The sequence below is a fragment of the Moschus berezovskii genome, chromosome 19 (genome assembly GCF_049115385.1).
Source record: "Moschus berezovskii isolate FMDL1 chromosome 19, NW_MosBer_1.0, whole genome shotgun sequence".
NCBI lineage: Eukaryota > Metazoa > Chordata > Mammalia > Artiodactyla > Moschidae > Moschus > Moschus berezovskii.
In genome coordinates this window covers 17,483,377-17,508,574 of record NC_142478.1, presented here as the reverse complement: position 1 = coordinate 17,508,574, position 25,198 = coordinate 17,483,377, and the positions used below count along the sequence as shown (strand labels likewise).

The window sequence follows — 25,198 nt, the reverse complement described above, 5'->3', positions numbered from 1 at the left end:
AAGTGATCTATTTAATTTGTCAAATTTATGCTTGTAGTATTCCCTTTATCTTTTTGATGTTTTCAATGTTGGTAACCATGGGTTCTGTTTAATTACTACTATTGATGATTTGTGTTTTGTTTTCCAAACATTTTGTCAATTTTATCCTGTCAAGAAACCAGTTCCTTGTTTTATTTTGTCTAAGTTTGTCAATTTTAATTTCAGTGATTTCTGTTCTTGCCTTTAATTTTTTTCTTTCTTCTGCTTACTTTGGATTTATTTTGCTCTTCTTTTTCTAGGCTTCTGAGATGGAAGCTTAGATTAGAGACTATCCCCCTTTTTTGAAAGTAAGCATACAAGTAAGAAGAAAAAAATTTTTTTTTACAAGGGAGGAAATGCACAGAGAACTTTTTAACTTGTAAATAGTAGCGGGGGAAAGGCAATTTTAAATGATGCAATAAATATACGTACAAACACCAAGCAGATACAGAGTCACTCACTGATATGAGTTGGTGACCAAACATGAGGGAGATGAGTTGGAACTTTACTTAATACTTTAATTGAAATCCCGTCATGTGGAAAATGACCTAAGTAAGAGAAGTCTGAAAAAGATGTACATGTGATCATTGGTATCTAGTGTTGGAAACGCCCATTCTTAAGATACTCACAAACTCAATACTGTTTCATTGTTGTCATGTAACCAGACTTACTTTCCTAGGCTTTCACAAAATAAAATGAGCGTGGGATAAAGACAGGCTCAGCATTCCTCCTGTGTTCTTGATAAATTTTTTGTTACCATTCAAGGCCAAAATGTTGAAAGAGTCCTAGCTCTTTGGCATCTTTTGTCCTCTGGCAATTATCTCTTTGCTCCAGTCTGTTCAGCACAGCACATACCGTTCTAGCACACTAAATCCAGTAGAGAGAATTTTAGGTGTAGACAACATGTATTTGTATATTTGAGATAAACTATCATGATTCATGGGGTCGCGGAGAGTCGGACACGACTGAGCGACTGATCTGATCTGATCTGATCATGATGTTACCTTATAGTATTAATTCTGGAAACATGTTTAAAAAAGTATTTCCTTCTAGTGTTTTCATGACACTATTCCCTTTACCCTCATCCTTATTAAAAAAAACAGATGACCCTACTCTGACCCTTAGGCTTATGATCCTTCAGTATTAGAATACCTAACACTTGAACCCAGAGCTCAGTATATGTCAGGCACTGTATTAAACACCCTACATACTCGATCTCATTTAAGTCTTAGGACATTATTATGTTATAATTAGGTTAATATAACTATTATCTTATTATTATTGTTATAATCATTATAATTCTTATAACATTATTATAAGAATGTCACCCAAATATAAAGTTGGAATAATATAATAAAAAGAGGAAAAGACTGACTTCAAAGAAGTTAATTTGCCTGAATTCACACAAATATTAAGTTCTTGTACCTACATGAGATTCCAGGCTTGCCTGACTCTCCAACCTACTCTTACTAACTACACTAATCTTATACAATGCTATCAATTTCAGAACTAGCTGGAAGTTTTAGCCTGTCAGCATTTGAAGAACAGACCTTTGTCGTTTGGTCAATAAATGGGCACTGCTGTCTGCCACCCAGTTAATGTTTCTATACCTCGGTTTTCAGACATTGTCTTTACTGTAGTTCGATTCCTTTCCTCCCAGCTCCTAGACCTTGCTCAAAATGTTTCTCTGCCCCTGTGGTTAGACTACAGGGTTCAAACGTTCTGTTTCCTCTTCCTCCTTTCTTCTAATTATCTTTCCTCTGTAATTACCCCCACAGGATTCTCATACAGCTTTCATATGGTCATAAGAGAAACTCACTCATAGTATAAATGTCTATGTTAAGAAAGACAGGTGTCATTTTGGAGATAATTTTATTGTTTTTCTTGCTACTTGTTTTTCTAAAATTATTGTCAGCCTTCAAGATTCATCCATTTACATATTCAGTATATTTTTAGGGTTTCCAAACCAAGATCCAAGATATTTACCTTTAGAGTGAAGAAATACTCTGAATATTAAATAAACGTTATATGCTTTCTTCTTAATGTCAATATTAAATAAATATCTGTTCCTAAGTATTTGTTGAGTGTCTGCATGTCAGTGTCTGTTACCCTAGATACTAACTTTTTACTTCCACTTAATCTTTTTCTGGTAAAAATATTTTTTAAATATTAAAAATAAGTTTGCTCAATATAGTAATACACAGATTCACTTTAGAAAAAAATAAAATACAAACTAAAAAGAATTAGGAAATATACACCAATAACAATCACTTTCAATACTTTTATGATTATCCTTCCAATGTTTTATTCATGTTTTTGAACTTAATTTTTTTCAGTTAACACTATATAATAAACTCTTCTACATTAATGGTTATTAAAGATAAATAATAGTTCAATGTGTGGGTGTACAACAGCTTTAAAATCACACTTTCTATGTTGGACTCACGACTGCTAGCTTTTTGCAGTAACAGATGAAGACTCTGACAAACGTCATTTGTGTCTTTTTCTGTTCATATATCCTCAGATGGTTCCTTATAGTCTCACAAATAGTATTTCTAATGGGCTGGCGGGCATTTTTCCAGATCTCGATTAAAAAATTGTCATTTGATCAGTTAAAAGTTTGCAGGCTAGAGAGTCAAAGGAGAGCCCTTCTGTTTGAAGTTCAACATAATCAACAGTTTGCTCAAATCTTAACTCTTGAAAAGTGTGTCTCCTCTATTCAAAACATACTGATAGAATACTGGATATGGGGATACAAAGATGAATATGAGCCTGTGTAGGGCAGATAACAATTTACAGCAGTACGATTTTCTATTGAGTAGAACACGATGTTCTTGATAATCTGCAGCAGACCCATGCGCAAGACCCACAGGCTGTGTTGAGGACAACGGAAGGCGTAACCACTGGTGATTATTCCAAATATTTCTTAAGGAGAAAGAAATGTACAGCAGTCTGTACATTTTAATGTTTAATGGTTGAGAAAAAGATACAGCCGATGGCCTCCCTTATCTATCGATTACTCACGATTCTCGTTTACATGGTGATGGGCAGTTTGCTTATGTTTAGAAAGTAAATTCAGAGAAAATATCGTTTAACTCTGTACCAAAGAGAAGCAGAAGGAATTTAGAAATGATTCATATAACTAACGTGTAGACAAAAAAAAGTTACACTAACGGGCCCTTTTGCTTAGACCACGAAACATTAAGAGTCGTCAACTGGGATAACTACACCATCTTCAACACACTGGCGTCACACCTATAAGCAGCGGCAGTGAAAGCGTTAAGGCCTGCCCAGGCCTCTATATTGCAGTAGGCGGCGCAAAACCGGGGCAAGTTTTCAGGGAGTGCCTCGGATCCCTGCCAAGCAGAGCAGACGAGGCGCCGGTGGACCGCGAGCAGTTGAGAACGCCTGGAAGACAGCGCTCGCGTCACGCCGGGAAGCCGACGCACAAACCTACGCCTCCAAGCTCGCCCTCGAGGCCCCGCCCACTCCTTACCCAGGAGCCCTCCGGGGGCCTCGGAGGAGGCGTGGCCCAGGGCCAGGAGGGGAGAATGCGCATGCGCACTTGGAGCCCAGTCCTGTAGCCAACTATCAATCTCGCGAGTGTTGATAGTCGGTGGCGTAGGTAGTAGACCTGAGTGCTGGCGAGATAGATGGTATCTACCAGAGGAAGAAGAGGAGTCAGCCAAGCCAGTTCCCCGTCTCTGGCCCTCTTTTGTTTCCTTTTCTTTTCCCCCCAAGCCTCCGCCCTCCTGAGAATCGGCCCGCCTCCCCTGACCTCAGTGACCCGAGTGGCCCCGCCCACTGTCGTCGACGTGATTCCCGCCGTGGGGTAAAGCGCCGGTGGAACCCCGAGCCCCGCGGAAGAGGAGGGCGACCAGAGGGGGAGGTTGCTGGGCCTGGTTGGGGCTGGTCGGCGAGCCGCGGCGCAGGGGACTCTCGGGTAGTCCTCTCGCTTCTCCATCCGCTCGTTGCGACGCAGCCACCCAGGCCTAGGCCGCCTCCTCCTCCTCCCTGCCGGCCCCGGCCTCTGGCAGCAGCGGGTGACGCAGACGGAACATCATGTCGTCCGCGGCCGACCCTCCGCCACCCCCGCCTCCCGAGAGCGCGCCTTCCAAGCCCGCAGCCTCGGCCGCCGGCAGCGGGAGTAACAGCGGCAACAAAGGCGGCCCCGAGGGCGTCGCGGCCCAGGCGGCTCCCTCCGCGGCCGGCGCCGGCCCCGCGGACTCAGAGATGGAGGTGAGGGCGGCTCGTGGCGGGGAAGGAGGGCAGGACGGGCAGGAGGAACGGCTTCCCTCGCCTCTGTGCTGGTGGTGATGAGACGCAGAGCCAAACTGCACCCCTTCGCGCTCCAGCGCGGCCTCAGACCCTTTGGGTCGGAAATGATGCTCTCACCCTTGCGCCTAAGCTATCCAGGCAACCCCAAGTGGATTTCTGGCGCTTCACGTTTACATTATTTGTCTCTGGCGAACCTTGCCAAACCCTCGAACGCTCTTATTAGACACATGTTCTTGATTACTGAGGCCGAGTGAGGATCTACCCCCCCCCCTTTTTTTTAAGCTGGACTCCCATAATTCCCTCGCGCATCTCTGAATCTCGATTTTACTTTCCGCTAAACTTGGGGGGAGGGCGAGGGAAATTTCCCTCTAGGAACGGGGGTAGACGGGCGGGGTGGGGAAGGCATTTAAAAGCAGCGCATCCGAGGGCTTGGGCCTCCTTTTCTTCATCCCGTTCTTTGCGGGGGCGGTATCTGTTCCGCAGAAACAATGGCGAGGGCTGGATGGCCGAGGGCGCAGTGGGGATAAGCGGGGCACAGCTGCTCCCTCGGAGGGAGAGGAGGCTCCTCCCAGGCACTGTTCCATGGGGGAAGGGAAGCGACCAAGGCGGCAGCAGCTGTCTTGAACCCCCATTTCAGTTTGTGGGGGGGAGTGATGAACGGATGGATGAATGAATTAGTGAGGGGCGGTTAGTTTGCTTGCAGACCAGCGCATTTCCTCTTTGGGGGCCTTGGCCTTATTTTGAAAATTGGTACTGTTCTCTATGGCTCCCTACCTTCTGGGCTGGGGCTGGCGGGTCAGGGAATGGTAACAGTACTGCGAGGGTGGAGAGATTGGGAAACTGCCAGGCGGGTCTTTTGGGTGTGCTCCAAGGTTTTGCGATGTCTGGGAACAAAGTGTTGCTTGCTCCTTCCAATTTTATTCTTGGCCTTCTATCTGTTTTGAGATGTTTTATAGTCGCAGCCCAGAGATTTCTGGAATTTTTCCATCCTTGGATAGATTGAGCAAAGGTAATACTGCTCTAAAAGGGATTGTTGCTGCAGAATTAACACAATAAGGAAATGGTAGGACGGGTTACCATAGAGCATTTGGCTTAGTAGTTTTATTTGGGTGCTGTACTAACTCATAAGTCAGTTCAGTCGTGTCCTACTTTCTGCAACCAGCGGCCTTATCTAGGGTGAAGTAACGTGTTATTAGTTTTTGAAAGAACTTTCAGGTAAGGGTGGGTTTTGGTGGACTATATTCTGTAGCTTTCAGTGACTTGAAGTCTGTTTTCAGTTCATGTCAGTGTTGCTTGTTTTCTTTTTCTTTAGGTTTTAAATGACTCTTAGAATTGCCAGGGTTAACTTGGATTCCCGCTTCTTAGTTTAAGGGGGTTTGAGAGTTTGACACTGAAAGCAGTTGATTTAAATACGCAGTTCTCAGGGCTTCCCAGGTGGCGCTAGTGATAAAGAACCCGCCTGCCAGTGCAAGAGACAAAAGAGATCGGGTTCGATCCCTGGGTTGGGAAGATCCCCCGAAGGCGGGGCATGGCAACCCATTCCAGTATTCTTGCCTGAAGAATCCCATGGACCGAAGAGCCTGGCGAGCTACAGAGAGCCTGGAGGGGTGGCAAAGAGTCAGACAAGGCTGAAGCGACTGAGCACGCACTTCACTTCTCTGCAAATTGCTGTCCACTGTTGTCAGCCTCTCAAAGAGGCTGGCATTCAAATTTTGGAGTAGCAACCAAAGTCTCACTAGAAGTGTTAAGGAAATATCAGAAAGCAGAATAATTTAAAGCCTAAACTAAATATTTTAGCTTTCAGTTGCTGTTTTTAAGGTGAAGTGGAATTAGAGTTTTACTATGAATATTAATGTTGTAACAAGTACCGGATGACTGTCAGTAGTATTTTTGCCAGATGGGGAAATTGAGTCTTCTTGTAAGTAGAATCTGTGATAGAACCCACATCTGGCTGTGAAGCTGACCCTTCCCTGAGTATCTTGCTCTGTCATATTTTTACCAAAAATGTGTTGTTAAACAATTTCATTTATTGAAAAATGGCTTCATTATTTTTCCCCTTCTCAGGATAGTAAGTAACATCAGTGATTTTATCTTTTACCAGTCTTTTCACTGACTAGTTTTTGTTTTTTCCTTCACATTATAGTGTGATTTTTTTTTAAGCTGCATTTTCCCAAAATCATTTATTTTCTGACAAAGCCCACTTTCCTAGGAACATTAGTTAGCTTTCCTATGTATTAGATTAATTTTTTCTTTTTTGCTTGGTATTGGTAGGTCATGGGAGCAGTCACATTTTTTTATTAGTGTGATCTTTTTGGCAACCTGAATGGGGCCTGTCTTGGTTCATTCTCATTTCTCATACCTACCCGGACTGATAGGTAGGTACACTATATACCAATAGCCATATGACCTCAAGAATCCTAAATCCAAATCTTTTGCAAGTTTTAGTTAAGACTGTGAAAGAAATAATGACTGCTATTGGAAAGCACATCTTGTTTTTTTAGGATGTATTCGACTTTCCATGGTATCCCAGTACCATTTTGTGAATTATTCTAGGTAGGTGGCTTTGTCACTTTTACTCTGGAGACCAGAGATTTGTGATGAACTTAAGGTTCAGTTCAGTTCAGTTCAGTTCAGTCGCTCAGTCGTGTCCGACTCTCTGCGACCCCATGAATCACAGCACGCCAGGCCTCCCTGTCCATCACCAACCCCCGGAGTACACTCAAATTCATGTCCACAGAGTCGGTGATGCCATCCAGCCATCTCATTCTCCGTTGTCCCCTTCTCCTCCTGCCCCCTTCTCCTCCCGCCCCCAACCTTTCCCAGCATCACAGTCTTTTCCAGTGAGTCAACTCGTCGCATGAGGTGGCCAAAGTATTGCAGTTTCAGCTTTAGCATCAGTCCCTCCAATGAACATCCAGGGTTGATCTCCTTTAGAATGGACTGGTTGGATCTCCTTGCAGTATAAGGGACTCTCAAGAGTCTTCTCCAACACCACAGTTCAAAAGCATCGATTCTTCGGCGATCAGCCTTCTTCACAGTCCAACTTTCACATCCATACATGACCACGGGTCTTCAAGTTAGACTTGAATTGGGGTCATTTGATCTCTTAATATTAGTGCTGTATCAGGCCCATCCCCACAGCTTTTTAATCATAGGTAGCTTTGTTATAGTATGTAGCACCACAGATCAGTACATTGTTAATGAAAATTGTACTTTTCACCAGCTGTTCTTGTGTTCTTTTAATGGATAAGCGGAACTTGCAGTGAAGTTGGTGCTTTTTTTTTGGGTTTTGTGGCTTTCTGAATGTCAGGGTGAATAAATTTGCAAAAATAACACATTTATTATCAATTAAGGAATCAAATTGTAGTTATTCACTTTAGGGTGCATGATGAATTTTTTTTAATGTTTTAGAAGATGGAAATCAGGGTGGCTATGTGACTTCCCAGGTATACATTTGGGTAGTAGTACAGTAGATACTGCAGTTTTATTAAAGGGGAACATTTCCTTCACAATTTATATTGTTCAGTTTGGCTTTATAATTTTTGATTAGAAAACAAAGCACATTTGCTTTAAGTATTTTTGTTCTAGGATGTTGGAGATAATAACCTTGTGCTTTAATCTTGGCAGTGGCCATGAGGTTTATGTATTTGGGTTAAGTGAATTGTTATTATTGTTGTATTTTGCTTCAAGGTTTCAGATAGGATGGCAGCCGTTTAGGTATCTAGGAAGTTCAGGACAGGAGTGTATTTGAATGTGTTTTGGGCTGAAATCAGTGTAATAATGGTATGTTGAGTATTCTTGAAGAACAAACCGTGGTTTTTCCTCTTACCAGGAAGTATTTGACAATGCATCTCCTGGAAAGCAAAAAGAAATCCAAGAACCAGATCCCACCTATGAAGAAAAAATGGTATGTTCTAGGTATATAAATAGAGTTATAATAGCTTTTTATTAGGTGATTAAATTTACTAAATTTGAGGCACAGATATCTAATTTAAATATGTGTAACTTGGAGTACTGTAACTTTTTTATCTCACCTTACTTGATTATGTAAAGCAAATACAGATGTATTTCATGAGTTCACATAGTATGTAAATATGTGGATTATATTAATACTCCTGTTTAGATTTAGCATTGGGAGTGAGATGAGTTAAAAGACCAGAGAAATAACTATTCAAGATGTGCTTATTCTGCATCTGTCTAGCATTGTACTCTACTGGTTATAAAGCGAGTAATACATGTATAATTTATAATAACATATACAATATATGAGCTTTCCAGGTGGTTCAGTGGGTAAAAAATCTACCTGCAATGCTGGAGAGACAGACTCCATCGCTGGTTAGGGAACATCTCCTGGAGGAGAGCATGGCAACCCACTCCAGTGGTCTTGCCTGGAAAATCTCACAGACAGAGGAGCCGACAGTCCATAGGGTTTCAGAGTCTGACATGACTGAAGCAACTGAGCACGCACTCATGCACATATGCATATAATATATAATACAAAAATATATAGTGTATATAATAATAATAATATTTCTTGCCTACAGCCTTTTTATAATATGGATGAGAGCTTTACAAAAGAGAATATGAATATTATACTTGCAAAAGATCCAGCTCACATTTCCCATCCTCTTGGGAATCTTTATTTTACCATGAGTTAACCAGTACCTGCAAAGAGCTTTGAATTTAAGTTCAGATTAAATAATAATGACTAACAGTGAATGAAAAGTATGTACCGGGCCCTGTTCTATGTGCTTTATATATTTTTAAATTTTAATTTAAAATTTAATTTTTTTAATCTTAAAAAGTTAAAATAGCATGTGTAAGAATATCATCACACAATACAGTATCCTCCTTAAGAGTGGAAACAGTGTCTTAGTCTTTCTGTCTTCAGCATCCAGAACAGTATCTGGCACATAGAATACTGACTTTAACAAGTATTACTTTCCCCTTGTTCTTTGACTTTCTCATCAATATCAGCAAATATTTTTGAAATTTCTAAAAATAGCTTCAAAGTCCTAGAAGTTTGCATATATGCACCTGTATACACATATATAATGTGCATAATGCATATTGTTATATGTAAAGTATAAGTGACGTATTACTCTTTATGATTTCTGTTAAATTTTGTATATATACATTTTGTGTATATCTGTAACTGTCCTATCGCCTTTCTTTGCTGTCAGTCTTATTTGAAGAAAGTGTTTGTCCATCTTTACTTTTCCCAGTCATTCCTCTAAAGCATCACAACTTGGATTCTGTCATTAACACTATATTAGTGATTCTCGACTTGATTTTATCCAGAAGGCTGAGAAGTGATGTACTAGTAATTTTAATGGCCAATTCTTTGGCTTAGTTTTAGTTTCATTCTCCTTAATCATACTTGTATTTGACACCATTGGCCACTCCAAAAAATTTTTTCTTGCCTTGAGAGACCTTTTTTCTTTGATGATACCTTATTTACTTGATTATTCATTTGTCTTTCATTACATTTTGAACATTTGTTCTTGGACAGTTTTAGCCTTGTCACTGGTTTTCATCTGCCACTTTTAAATGAGTACTTCTGAATATTTATCTCTAGCTCATATGCCTCCAATCATTGTATTTTCATTTGCTTGTTGAACATTTAAATCCCTTTGGTAAGTCTTATTTAGGAATGTCCGAAATTGAATTATCTCTTTCCCACACAGTTACTTAGTGTTCTCTCAATGAATGAAAGTTTTTCTTAATAAATACCCAAGCTGTTTATAACAATGTGTCATAGTTTTAATAGTCTTAGCAGATTTAACTTTATAAATATTTCTTTTATCTTTTCCCCATCATCCTAGTTCATTATTCTTCTGTTGCATGAATTATTTCATTGGCACCTTTATTTGGCTTGTTTCTCATGATCTAGCTTCTTCCAGAACTGTGTTTTTGTGAAGTCTATGACACTGATCTGATTATATAATGGAGCTTTTCTGTGGTTCTTTACAATGCTTCTCATCTCCACAGCTCCCTTTATTGCAATTTTTTTCTCATTTCCTACAAATTTTTCAGTCTCCTACTTTAATTTCCTTTTTCAAAATCATGACCTTGACAAGCAGTTTTCTTCTGAGCAGACTCCTTATCATCTGCTAGATCCTATTCATAGGTAAGTCTTGATACTCACTTTTCATTCTTGAACCCAAGATGCCAAGTACTGCTTGAGAAAACTAATTATGCTGATTGGTACTGGAATAAATTTATGGTTTTCACTTCTTTGGTTTTCACTGTGTTATTTCTAACAATCCTGTTTAGCCATTCTGAGACTTTGCCACTCTGATTAAGTTTCTACGTCTTTTCTGTCACGTTCTCAATTTCAATCTTCCTCCACAAAGAATTGCAGGCCCATTGTCAATTTATTTCCTCTTTATTTCCAAACATGTATGGCTTCTACCATCTTGGTCATTTTCTTAGAGAAAGTTGCTTTTTCCAAGGCTGTTGATTTTAACCTTTCCTTTAATTTTATGATTCTTTTTTTTTTTTTTTAGGTTCTTGATCTTATTTTTTCTGCTCTTTTGGAAGTAGTTTTTCTCCTTACAACCTCTTATTTTAATTGAGGTATAGTTGATTTATAATGTGTCTATCTCTGCTATACAGAAGAGTGATTCAGTTTAACATATATATACAGTCTTTTTAAAATATTCTTTCCTGTTATGGTTTACTTGAGGGAAGTTGGATATAGTTTCCTGTGTTATACAGTATGACCTTTGATGTTTATCCATTCTAAATGTAATACTTTGCAACTGTCAACTCCAAATTCTTAGTGCATCCCTCTCCTCCCCTCCTCTGCCTTGGCAACCACAAGTTGGACTCTGTGTCTGTTTTGTTGACAGGTTCATTTTCTTTGCACCTCTTTTGTCATTTTTATCTTAACGTTTTCATTTTTCAAGCAATGAGGTCTTTGCCTGTTAATCCACTTAAACCTTTGCTACAGTTCTATTGAAAGCTTACTCTGAAAATGTTCTAAACTCAATTTTTTTGCAACAGTTTGTAATTCCATCACTACTTGAATCAGTGAGAGAATTTTGGAAATTATGAAATCTTTTGTAGAGCTGGTGAAGTTTATACTTCATTCTTTAAGGTAGTAGTTCTCAGACTTGACCTTGTAGAAGATAACAAAGATTTTGGATATTTCTGATCTAATGGATCACGAACCACAGTTTGAAAAAATAGCATCTTAAGACATCTAGAACCATTAAAGAAAGGATCTTGAGCACTAAAGAGGTGTGATAAAGTCTAAGAATTGGGAGGACTACTCTCTTCTCTGTGAAACATCATCTCTGTTGGCATTTTCCTAATCCTGCTTAAAATTTGGTGCTATTCCCACTTCCCATGTGTTCTTACTGTGCTTTATTTTTACTTCTGAGTTTTTGTTTTCTGACAGTCTTCAAAATTTACTTGTTATGTTTTATTTTCAATATTGTACTATAATGAAAACTTCATAGGGAAACAAAATACTTTTTCTGGTCTGCACACAAAAGTATTTTTTGAATTGAAAAGACATTTAAGAAGAAAATGTTGATTTGAAGATGTTTTTAAAGAAGAGAATATATATTCAGTGATTTGAGTACTGTAGAGTAACTTTTGCTTTAAAATATCTTACACTCTGACCTATCTGAATTTATTTCCAGAGCTTGTTTATCTTGATCCAAACATAATTACAATAATAGAATAGTCTTTTTTAAATAGCATCATCTTCTCATTGCATGTTTTTGATTTTTCTTTTACTATGTATGTATTAGAAAATGAAATTGTGCAAAATACGTATATATGGTTCTCAGGTCAATACTTTAAAACAGAAACGACTGAAGCTTGTCATTGGTAGGACATTACTAAGGAGAAACATGTTGAGAGTCTGTTGTTAGTGGTATGGATTGGGCTTCAGTTTTACACTGGTGTGATGTTTAAAAATTATGTTTTCACTTAAAAAGCACATTTGACTACCTCTGGTGTTTGCTAGGTAAAATGTTTTGTGATTCATTGTAAAGTTGACATTTAAACATTTACAGGTAGAGATACTGAGTAACTGGTTTCTCTGTTTATTGAACTCTTGTCTTGTTTCTCCTTATTTGAAATCAAATTATTGATGTGTCTGTAAAATGTCTGTTGTCTAAAGGCTCTAGATTTCCATTGTTTATTTTTATAAGAACTTGATTTCAAGGTCTTACGTTTTTTTGGCCTTCCGTTCTCTTTGTGTGATAATAGGAAACACTCAAAGCCGCAGATAATTGATATTTTTTCTTCAACTACATTCAAATATCACTGACACACAGTAGTTTTATGTTTTTAATTCAGTGAGTTTTGGCAAATAGCTGAGGCCATTTAAACACTGTATAGTCACAACGTAGAACAGTTCTATCCTCCCCCAAACGTTTGCTCCCGCTCTCATCCCTTTGACACTTCAGATCTCCTTTCTGAGAAATCACTACTTAGAATTTCATTTAGAAAATCACGACTTAGAATTTTGGATCGTAGAGTCTGTAGTTTCATGTTTGCTTTCATTCACGTAGTATAATGCTTCTGAATCTCATCTATGTTGTTGCATGTAGCACTAGTTTCCTTTTATTGCTGAGATTGTTGTATGGAGACATGTTGAAACTTTGATTTCTGCATTTTTATTGATGTTCTGATAAAATGTGTTTTCACATTTCTTCCAGCAAACTGACCGGGCAAATAGATTTGAGTATTTATTAAAGCAGACAGAACTGTTTGCACATTTCATTCAGCCTGCTGCTCAGAAGACTCCAACCTCACCTTTGAAGATGAAGCCAGGGCGCCCACGAATAAAAAAGGATGAGAAACAGAACTTGCTATCAGTTGGCGAGTGAGTAATAGTTGATACTTAATAGTTGAACCAGACTTATTTTAGATAGTCTTCATTAGAAGCAGAAGATCATTTTATTAAAAAAATAGTTATAGTGCTGTTATTTATTTGGCCCAATTGGCTTGGCAGGATATAGCCATACATGTATAAATAAAAATAGGCATAATGCTTTATTTTTATATGGGTCGAGTAGGGAATTTAGGTGTTACCTTCTCCTTAAGAGTAGAAACAAATGCAAAGGTTAAGTGGCCTACTTAATATCATCTAGAAGGAATTAGAATAATCTGACTTTGAGCTTAGATTTGACTTCGGGCATTCTCTAGTCTCCTAAACCTTGTATGTGGATTGAGAGTACTGCTGTTATCTGAAGTCTGTACTTGTGTATAGATAGTCTGGTGATTTATGTCATGGTAGTCTGCTTAAAATTTTTGTTATATACTTAGTTTCTTTTTATAAAGGGAAATGTCAAGTTGTATGATGCCGTTGTTAGGTGGTGGTGCAAAATTTGTAAAGTAATTCTTACATGTTGAATTATAGATTCTTTCTTAGAATTTGTGCTGGTTGGATAACTGAGATGTTTGGTGGTGGTTTAGTTGCTCAATTGTGTCTGACTCTTGCGACCCCATGCACTGTAGCCTGCCAGGCTCCTCTCTGTCCATGGAAGTTTCCAGGCAAGAATACTGGAGCAGGTTGCCATTTCCTTCTCCAGGGATCTTCCCGACCCAGGAATCAAACCTGGGTCTCTTGCATTGCAGGCATATTCTTTACCAACTGAGCTATGAGGGAAGCCCTAACTAAGATGTTTGGTTAGTAATAATAAATTTAAGGCAATCTCATTGCTTGAAAGTAACCATTAATTGAAGTAACAAAGCATATGCAAACTATTATTTTTAGTTTAACAACCATAATAATCAGTCATCTTGATAATATATTATGAAGGAGATTTTGTTTTTCTAAAAAAACAAAGTTAAGATTCTCTCTTAGTTTATAGAGAGTAACTTGGGGTTGAGGGGGTAGATCTTATGAATTACGTTTTCATAAGATTGGAATGCAGAGAGGCACAAGAAGTAAACACATATGACAAGCAAGAAGGGACTTCCCGAGTGGTCCAGTGGCTAAGACTCCACACCCCCAGTGCAGAGGGCCTGGGGTCCACTCCTGGTCAGGAAACTAGATCTCACATGCGACAACTAAGAGTTTTCATGCCACAGCGAAGATCATAGATCCTACATGCCCCAGTTAAGACCCAGTGCAGCCAAATAAATATGAAAAAAAGCTATTTAAAAAAAATCCTTGGATTTTTATTGCCTTCGCTTGCATTTCTGAGGAATGTTTCTCTTTCTGGGAAGTCTGATTATCCTCTTCCACAAAGCATGTAGTTTTAGTAGAAATCAAGCAATAATTTAGATTTAATGAGAGTAGAATACAATCTACTGTTTTCTAATTTAAATCAAAATATTAGTTGAAAGTATCCAGGTATAATTGGAAACTTTAAAACTGGGGAGTAAGTAGTTTTACTAACCTGAGTCCTTTAGAGATTAAGAAATCTGGCAATATTATAGCTATAAAAAATTAGTTTTTAAGAGACTGTATCTGACTCTGTTGGGATATAAAATCTGGGCATGTGTATTTAAAAAGCTTTGAGTAATTCTGATGAATGTCTAGTTAAAGAGTCATTGCCTAAGTCCTAAGTCTGTGTTCTGCAAATTCTGCAGCTTTGGTGAATGTTGTAGTTTTTAAAATGTGATTTCTGGGGGAACTATTTTTGGGGTGGGAGCAATATACTTAACACTAAAATATAAGCTGCGCGGTTTTTCTTACTGCATATTTCATTGAAATTAGATAATCACATTTATGTTTATCAGGTTCTAGTTAACCTAAGGTATTACTCTGTAGTCTTAATTTACGTGCCTTTTAAGATATTGTGAAATATTGGTTAGCCTCTTGACTATTATGTTGATAGCTGGTGATTAAAGCCAAGACTTACGTTGCTTGATTTTATTTTAAACTTGGCAGCTATCGACACCGAAGAACAGAGCAAGAAGAAGATGAAGAATTATTAACAGAAAGCTCCAAAGCAACAAATGTTTGCACTCGGTTTGAAGATTCTCCATCATGTATGTTACGCATATTTAATTACTTCATCTTTAAAACATCCCCTTGTCACCTTTGGTTAATGTTGGGGTTTTTCTTGGCTAATAAAGGGAATTTAAGCTTTTGAAATTTGTTGATTGTGAAATGAACTTCAGATACTTTTTGGCTAGAAGTGATAGTATATCATTATGATAGTGATGCTGTATTTCAAAAGGGCATAAATCACCATTGTGCTTGATGTTTCCTGAATGTATGTGTAAAAATAGGAATGGAATTTGCCATATATTTGCCCCAGAGGAGAAAGATGTGTAGGAAAAGGTACTTATTAAAGACTTTTTTTACTCATTTCCTGATTTTGTATTTGTTTTAAAGTTTATAAATGGTTTTCCAAAAGAAAACATGGTTAACCAGGTTTAGGTTTTACTTATATATAATCTCCGGTTTCCCAGGAGGTATTAGTGATAAAGAGCCTGCCTGCCAGTGCAAGAGACTGACACATGAGTTCGATCCCTGGGTCAGGAGATCCCCTGGAGGAGGGCATGGCAACAACTCCAGTATTCTTGCCTGGAGAGTCCCATGGACAGAGGAGCATGGCGGGCTACAGTCCATGAAATTACAAAGAGTCGGATACGACTGAAGTGACATAGCATCCTTGCATGTATAATCTTGGTTGTCAGGTGGCACAGTTTTCTTTACTGAAGGCCAGTAATTTTTTTTTTTTCCTGACCTCCTTTCTCTTTCTCACTTGATGACAAGTTTGTATGGTCATAGTGGTTGTGAGCAAAAAAAAAAAATTATAATAGTATAGGATTTATAATTTGGATTAGTTGTTTTAATAATTAACTCTCACCTTGAACTCTTAGCAGACTAAACTTCAGGGAGGACAGGATCTGGTTAGAAATGCATCAGTCTGGTTAAATTGTGTATCCAGATTTTTTTTTTCTTGGCTCCAGAGTACCCAGTTTTCATTTCTCATTATGAAGCTAGAGGCCAGAGCCAGATGTGTGGTGCAGAGAGAAAGGAAATGTGAAGTATTTGAGTTGTCTCTTTCTCACACTCTTACAGTGTAACCAGTTTTCCTAGTGTTGATTAACATTTCGTCTCAGAGCAGTGTTTTTCAAAAGGGATGGAGTATAGAATATACATGTATTTTTTTAAAAGTTGGGTTATTTGTGATCCATATAGTTAGTAATTACCCTGGGATGGGAAATGTATAGTAGACCCTGAAAAAGATATTGTTCCTCTTTGTAGGACCTCTTGGAAAAGCAAAGTAAGGAAGGGTAAAGGAAAAACAATCTTGTATTAATAATTTCTATTTATTTCCCCTTTGTTAAGAGAAAAACACAGTCCCCAGCGAACCTCTGTTTTGGTCATCAGGAAAGGTGAAAACACTTGGTTAGGAACACTTGCGCTGACACTGAAAAAGGAAATAGGCCAGAGAGTCTCTAGGACCAATATATGGTAACATAAGGACTGAGTGGCTGGGGCACTCCAATGCCTTCTGTCGTGTTTCTTGTCTTCCGTATCCATCTGCTCCTTCTCTACTCCACACCATGGCAACTACCTTTCCTGACTTGGAATTTGCCAAACTCCCATTCTTAAAACCTAGTGAAGAAGGCACAGTTAAAATAAACGTGTAGGCCCAAGTTAAACCTCTGAGTGTCAAATGAAGGAGAGGCTACCCACCTGTATTTCTTGTCTTTAAAATGTGCATGTCTTTTTTCTTTTGTTCTTAGATGTAAAATGGGGTAAACTGAGAGATTATCAGGTCCGAGGATTAAATTGGCTCATTTCTTTGTATGAGAACGGCATCAATGGCATCCTTGCAGATGAAATGGTATGTGTTTGGTAGCTTTTGTAGAGGTCCACGTTTTATAATTTAAAACCTTGTACATGATATAGTTTATTGATTATACTATAGACCGTTAGCAAACTAATCCTTTGTCACACTGATAAAGCTCATTTTAGTTGCCTAAGTGGGATCTCTATACTTCAATTGTGAGAAATTTTTATCTATGGAAGTATAGTAAATTTAAAAATAATACATTTAGAGAAGCATGCCTTTGGTTGACTTTTGTAATGTAATGATTTGGCCATCTCCCCTTGCTCTCTACCCCCCAACTTCTGTGAGACACAGGTGGGATTAATTGAACGCTATCAATAAATATTTTCTTTTGATGGCACCTTGTACAGTTCTGTCTTATAAAACATTATATCTTGTTTACTATTTACTAGTTATATAGTGAGTGTTTTAAGTTTCTCTATAGCTACAGTGCTAAGACAGTTGCTTGGAGAAAGTAATGGAGTCAGAAGAAATAGGTCTCAGTTGCATCTCTGCTGGTGACCCTGGGGAAGCTTGTATCTGGCTTTGTGGAGGTGGTAATGGCACATCCTTCACAGACTGGTGAAGGTTAAATGCTGTAACACTTGCACACTTGACACAGGTTAAGTTCTTGCTGTTTGTTAGGTGTACATACAGCTTTTCCTTTAAATGTTTCTGTACCAGTCAGGAAATACAAGTACAATAGTCTGTTTTGTCCTGTGCTTCATTGCCGTGTGGTTGTTTTCTTTTTCAGGGCCTGGGAAAGACACTTCAAACGATTTCTCTTCTTGGGTACATGAAGCACTATAGAAACATTCCTGGTCCTCATATGGTTTTGGTGCCCAAGTCTACATTGCACAACTGGATGAGTGAATTCAAGAGATGGGTGCCGACACTGCGATCCGTGTGTTTAATAGGAGACAAAGAACAGAGGGTACGTTACCCGCAGTTCATGACTTCTTTGATATTAGAAGAATTTGGATTTAGGTGTGGGGAAAGGTGGTAACTAGAGGAGGAATAAAAGAAGAGAAAGGGTCCCAGTAATAAGCCTGGTCTTGGTAAATGTTAATAATTTGTAAGTGGACTATTGTCTGGATGGCTAAGATTCACACTGGGGAAAAAGGAATTGTAGACTGTAGAAAGCTATAAGAATATACTTTGTTTCTCCTGCTTTTTGGAGGTGGTTATAAAATTGAAGGCTTTATTCCCATTCTACAGCAATTTCTTCATAATAATGTAAGCGGTAAAGATGTAAATAGTAACTTGACAAGTTGGTATTATATCTACCAGAATAAGGTAAAATATTGATCAGTTGACACATCCTTTTTGGGAGCGGAAATGGAAATAATGAGGGCTTCCCTAGTGGCACAGTGGTAAAGAATCTGCCTGTCTATGCAGGAGACATGGGTCTGATCCTTGAGTAAGGAAGATCCCTTGGAGAAGGAAATGGCAACCCACTCCATATTCTTGCCTTGGAAATTCTGTGGACAGAAGAGCCTTGTGGGTTACAGTTCATGGAGTCACAAAATCAGGCAACTTAGCGACTAAAATAGCATCACCAACAATGGAAATAATCGACACTATTAAGAATATAAAATTTGGATTAGAAAGTGGACTCATACTGTATCGAAGGACTATGTATTAGATTTTGTTTTCCCTTCATTCAGCTATCAGTGATGACTCTAGATTTCTTTTCTCCCTTTTTAGCTACTTCGGGCATTTTAAATTACAGAACCCTCATTATGCCTTGAAACCCAGTGGTTTAACCAGTCCTTGCTTTAGTTTCCTCACATGTAAAATGAGAAAATCCATAGCAATGCCTTAATAAATCTATAAACTTAAAATGAATGATAATGCTTACTGCAAATTAACCTTTCGTCCTTTTCTATCTTTATGTCAGAAAACTCTTTATCCTTTTCTAAACCTCTGTCCAAAAAATTTCAGCACTTAGTGGAATTGTGGAAAGAAGACATTTTAAGAATTAGTCTATTGACTTTTGCATCAAAGAATTTTGTCAGTTATTTATTACATGGCTGTGACATAGTATCGGAGAAGGCAATGGCAAGCCACTCCAGTACTCTTGCCTAGAAAATCCCATGGATGGAGGAGCCTGGTAGGCTGCAGTCCGTGGGGTCGCTAAGGGTCGGGCACGACTGAGCGACTTCACTTTCACTTTTCACTTTCACACATTGGAGAAGGAAATGGCAACCCACTCCAGTGTTCTTGCCTGGAGAATCCCAGGGACGGGGGAGCCTGGTGGGCTTCTGTCTGTGGGGTCACACAGAGTCGGACACGACTGAAGTGACTTAGCAGCAGTGACATAGTATTGGGCTTCCCTGGTGGCTCAGAGGTTAAAGCATCTGCCTCCAATGCGGGAGACCCGGGTTCAATCCCTGGGTCGGGAAGATCCCCTGGAGAAGAAAACGGTAACCCACTCCAGTATTCTTGCCTGGAGAATCCCATGGATGGAGAAGCCTGGTAGGCTACAGTCCACGGGGTCGCAAAGAGTCGGACACGACTGAGCGACGGAACAGAACGGACATAGTATTAATGAAGTTACTTTGAGCTAGTTCTAGTTGCTTGTGTACTATAGATAAACTAACTCTTAATTCTTTTTTCTTTTTTAGTATTCCCACCCCCCCTTTACATAGTAGATTATGTCCTTGTCATCAGTAAATTTAATATATAGTTTATTTCTGCATGATGGAATTTTTTTTTCTTTTGTTAAACAGGCTGCTTTTGTCAGAGATGTTTTGTTACCAGGAGAATGGGATGTATGTGTAACTTCTTATGAAATGCTTATTAAGGAGAAGTCTGTTTTCAAAAAATTTAATTGGAGGTACTTAGTTATTGATGAAGCTCACAGGATCAAAAATGAAAAGTCCAAGGTAATTTGATATTTAGATTTGAAAATCATTTGTGCCTTAGTTTAGAATTTGATCAATATGCAGACTATTCATTCTAATGATGAATTTGTTTCTTTCAGCTGTCAGAAATAGTGAGGGAATTCAAGACTACAAATCGACTCTTATTAACTGGAACACCTCTTCAAAACAACTTGCATGAGCTTTGGTCACTTCTTAATTTTTTGTTACCAGATGTCTTTAATTCAGCTGATGTAAGTATTTCCTGTTTTCTGGTTGGAGTAGTTTTATGATACTAAATATTTTTGTAATAGAACTGGCCTCCTTCAAGGAACATATAGACTTATATAGAAAGAGATCAGAATTTTGGTTACCAGTGGTGGGAACCAGGGGAGAAGCAGAATTGGATGAAGGCAGTTAAAAGGTACAAAGTTTATTGTACTTATTTATCTTCCACTTATAAGATGATTAAGTACTTAAGATGTACAGCATTGATAAATTAACACTGGTGCATGTTATATGTGAAAATTGTTAAGAGTAAATAACAATAAATCCTGAAGTTCTCATCACAATATTTTTTTTCAAAATACGTTTTTTTCACAATATGTTTTTCAAAAATTTTACATCTGTATTAAATGATGGATGTTCTCTAAACATTGTCATTGCGCTGTACACTTGAAACCTCATCCAGAGCTGTCAGTTTATCTCAGTAAAAACCAGAAGAATTAAAGAATTTGACCTACCTTTTCGTACTGCTTGAGATAATCATTACTTTTTCACTCTTAGCTTCACGTAACCTACCAAGTTTTGTTTGAATCCTGAAAATTTACTTTGTGCCTTTGATTTCAGTCTCGTTTTGAAGTCATGGCTTGTTCTCTTTGGAATGTCATAGACTCGCATTCTTAGTTGGTGTCATGTTGGCCTGACACTGCTCTACGTGCGCTGCTTCTGTTCTTACGGTGGTGCTCAGGATACTCCCCAAGTGAATTTGGGTACTTCCTGTTGCCTGAGTTTTAAATCCCCAGGATGTCCTCTTTCCAGGATGACCTTCAAATTTGGTGAAGTCTGTCTAGCCATATTTTCTTATGGTCTGACAAGCATAGAGACTAATCCTTACCTTTGATAGGTTATTTGTGGTGATAGAAATGGTTGTTTGTACTTAGCAAAATGTACGTTATGTCGACAGTCTGTGCAATTAGTAATTTTGGTTTTCTATCAGGCTCGACTTCATTTTTGAACCTTTGCTCCCATTTCTGGAGTGTGTGTGTATGTGGCTTTGAAGAGCTTATTCAAATAAGTTCCAAAAGGTGTTAATTTTGATTGGATGTGTTATGTAAGGATCGTTTTAAGAGTAGATTTTATTTTTACATTTTATAATTTTTTTGAGAAGATTGCATTCTTGAAAGACAATTTAATCAGTGTCAGCCAGCTACTTTAGTTCTGCTTTTATGTATTTTGATTTTTGTTTTTGAGATAATTTTTCTTACCACATTGACGTGTTTATTTGTTTAATAATCTGTTAAAACTTTGTTTTAGTTGACACAATTCTAAGATTATATTTACTAATAAAGCAAATACAGTTAATGAATTAATTTAGAAGTTGTTATATGCTGTATAACCTAATAATAAGGTATTTGCAGTTACTATTATGGACATGAATTTGAACAAACTGGGAGGTAGTGAAGGCCCTGAGGTCTGGTGTGCTGCAGACCATGGGATCACAAAGAGCTGGACACACCTTAGTGACTGAACACACGTAAAGTTACTATTATCTCTAATCTTAATGTATTTTTTGTTTGTTCATCTAGGACTTTGATTCCTGGTTTGATACAAATAATTGCCTTGGGGATCAAAAGCTAGTTGAGAGGCTTCATATGGTGAGTATTTTGGAGTAGGGTTAAAAAACCATGTTTCTAATGGGAAAAATGATACAGATTAGTAGATTATTTTTCTGTTAACAAAAAGCACAGTGACTTTAGAGTCAGATCTGTTTGAATCTGCCCACGTTAGTACTTATTCTTATGATGGGAGGAGGGGGTAATGTATGGCAGTTTCAGTCTTAGAACCTAGGGTGAATAATCTCACAATTTGTATGGAAATACAAAAAACCTCGAATAGCCAAAGCAATCTTGAGGAAGAAGAATGGAACTGAGGGAATTAACCTGCCAGACTTCAGGCTCTACTACAAAGCCACAGTCATCAAGACAGTATGGTAGTGGCATAAAGACAGAAATATAGATCAATGGAACAAAATAGAAAGCCCAGAGATAAATTCACGCACCTATGGACACCTTATCTTTGACAAAGGAGGCAAGAATATAACATGGAGAAAAGACAGTCTCTTTAACAAGTGGTGCTGGGAAAACTGGTCAGCCACATGTAAAAGAATGAAACTAGAACACTTCCTAACACCATACACCAAAATAAACTCAAAATGGATTAGAGAGCTAAATGTAAGACCAGAAACTATAAAACTCCTAGAGGAGAACGTAGGCAAAACACTCTCCGACATAAATCACAGCAGGATCCTCCATGACACACCTCCCAGAATATTGGAAATAAAAGCAAAAAATAAACAAATGGGACCTAATTAAAATCAAAAGCTTCTGCACAGCAAAGGAAACAATAAGGTGAAAAGACAGCCTTCAGAATGGGAGAAAATAATAGCAAATGAAGCAACTGATAAAGGATTAATCTCCAAAATATACAAGCAGCTCCTGCAGCTCAATTCCAGAAAAGTAAATGACCCAATCAAAAAATGGGCCAAAGAACTAAACAGACATTTCTCCAAAGAAGACATAAACATGGCTAACAAACACATGAAAAAATGCTCAACATCCCTCATAATCAGAGAGATGCAAATCAAAACCACAATGAGATACCATTTCACACCAGTCAGAATGGCTGCTATCCAAAAGTCTACATGCAATAAATGCTGGAGAGGATGTGGAGAGAAAGGAACCCTCTTACACTGTTGGAGGGAATGCAAACTAATACAGCCACTATGGAGAACAGTGTGGAGATTCCTCAAAAAACTGGAAATAGAACTGCCATATGATCCAGTAATCGCACTCCTGGGTATGCACACCGAGGAAACCCAGAATTGAAAGAGACACATGTACTCCAATGTTCATTGCAGCACTGTTTATAATAGCCAGGACATGGAAGCAACCTAGATGTCCCATCTGCAGACGAATGGATAAGAAAGCTTTGGTACATATACACAATGGAGTATTATTCAGCCATTAAAAAGAATACATTTGAATCAGTTCTAATGAGGTGGATGAAACTGGAGCCTGTTATACAGAGTGAAGTAAGCCAGAAAGAAAAACACAAATACAGTATACTAACGCATATATATGGAATTTAGAAAGGTGCAAATGATAACCCTGTATACGAGACAGCAAAAGAGACACAGATGTATAGAACAGTCTTTGGGACTCTGTGGGAGAGGGTGAGGGTGGGATGATTTGGGAGAATGGCATTGAAACACGTATGTTGTCATATGTGAAACGAATCACTAGTTCAGGGTCGATGCATGTTATAGGATGCTTGGGGCTGGCATGCGGGGATGACCCAGAGGGAGGATAAAGGGAGGTGGGAGGGGGGTTCAGGAGGGGGAACTTACGTAAACCTGGGGCGAATTCATGTCAATGTATGGCAAAACCAACCAATATAATATTGTAAAATAATTTGCCTCCAATAAAAAATAAATTACAAAAAATAAATAAACGATTTTAAAAGTTAAAAAAAAAAAAAGAACCTAGGGTGAAATTCTAACTTAGTGAATTAATTAATTAATCCCTTAGGGTTGATGTACAGTGGGGGGAAGAAGAGTTGCATAAGAACTTAATATGAACAAGTTTCGGAAGCTTTAGTTCCATTTACCTTCCATCAGAGAATCTAACAGATTTGCTTCTGAAAGGCTAAAGGTCCATCTGTTGTTCTTAAATCAATTGATTGTGTACAAGCAACTGCTATTAGTGCAGTGTGAACAGAGTCGATGTTTTTGCTGTGAAATACAGCTTTGTTCCTTCCTGTGAAGATTGACAAGTGAAAGTTGGTAGGAAGATAGAAATTTCTCTAACAGACGCCAGATTATGACACTTCTGCTCACTATATGCCAGTATGCCCTCATTTGTGACAGAAATGTTTCAAGGCCCTAGAAACATGTCCTGTGGTGGCACCCCACTCCAGTACTCTTGCCTGGAAAATCCCATGGACGGAGGAGCCTGGAAGGCTGCAGTCCATGGGGTTGCTGAGAGTTGGACACAACTGAGCAACTTCAGTTTCCAAAGAGTTAATGTTTCTGTTAATAGTGTTCTCCAACTTCTGTTTCACTTCTTAATCAAGCTTTACTTTGCTAAAATTGCTGACCCCACTGTCAGTTTTCTGTAACCACTGTGCTGATTTCAGTGTCTCTGCTTATGTTTTCTTCCACGTCTAGTATTCTGTTTCTTGCCTTTACGAATAATACTTCAGCCAAGACTTGGTGGTGATGTCACCTCCTCCATGAGTACCCAGGCCGAGGCCAGCCTAGAGACTCCTCTCTAGCCTGTCTTTAATAACCCAACATTCTCACATTGTGGGACTTGGCACAGGCTACTGAAATGACTCCTTTACAAATGCTTTCCCTCTGGATTGTAAACACAAAGGCAGGATGTGTCTTACATTTGCCTTTGTATCCCTAGCGTAATGCCTGGCTCAAAGTGGGTATTCTTGATTAAGGGGAAAAAATTAAAAACGTTTGAGTTTCAGATATTTGTATAAATTAATTTTAAGGTTCTCTAAAATTCTGTGTACTGAAATTTTATTTTGCTACATATTTGAAGGTAATGGTCTCCTAGACACCTTTGTTTCAGTTTAGATGGCATTTAAGCATATAAGCACTCAATTTAGATTTATTTGTTCAGAGGGTTGTGGGGTGTGTGTGTAGACTGCTTAATAAATAAATAGGTACATGCAGGTAAAGCATACTAAAGCACAACAGAATACCGGTTTTGGCATTTGTCTATTTTATTTAGATAGTAGCGTGAAGATGCTTCTAAAATCCGGGTGCAGGTCCAGTAGCTGCCTTTCTGCACTGTCCTGATTCCTACCGTTGCTCCTATGTCTTGTAATGAAAGAGTGTGTTCACAATCACACGGTGTATGTACTTTGGCGTGAGAGAATTCTTCCTTGATAAAGGAGTTTTCTTTAGTTGCAAAAAATCCCACACCAAAGCCTAACTTGCGTATATTTTTAATAACCCCAGAATTTATGAGTTGGCTGAGTGAG

At 38.5% G+C, this 25,198-nt stretch overlaps 1 protein-coding gene across 1 annotated transcript in view; it reads left to right on the top strand.

Annotated features, from left to right (window-relative positions):
• Window positions 1-3,612: 3,612 nt before the first annotated feature.
• SMARCA5 (SNF2 related chromatin remodeling ATPase 5) overlaps window positions 3,613-25,198 on the top strand; it is a 39,734-nt gene continuing 18,148 nt past the window's right edge. Inside the window, exons 1-9 of the mRNA XM_055404549.2 lie at window positions 3,613-4,257; window positions 8,129-8,203; window positions 12,975-13,141; window positions 15,158-15,258; window positions 16,972-17,072; window positions 17,812-17,991; window positions 19,790-19,945; window positions 20,044-20,175; window positions 21,730-21,798. Coding sequence (XP_055260524.2) covers window positions 4,081-4,257; window positions 8,129-8,203; window positions 12,975-13,141; window positions 15,158-15,258; window positions 16,972-17,072; window positions 17,812-17,991; window positions 19,790-19,945; window positions 20,044-20,175; window positions 21,730-21,798 — 1,158 coding nt within the window. The 5' untranslated portion in view covers window positions 3,613-4,080. The remainder of the gene's footprint in view (window positions 4,258-8,128; window positions 8,204-12,974; window positions 13,142-15,157; window positions 15,259-16,971; window positions 17,073-17,811; window positions 17,992-19,789; window positions 19,946-20,043; window positions 20,176-21,729; window positions 21,799-25,198) is intronic.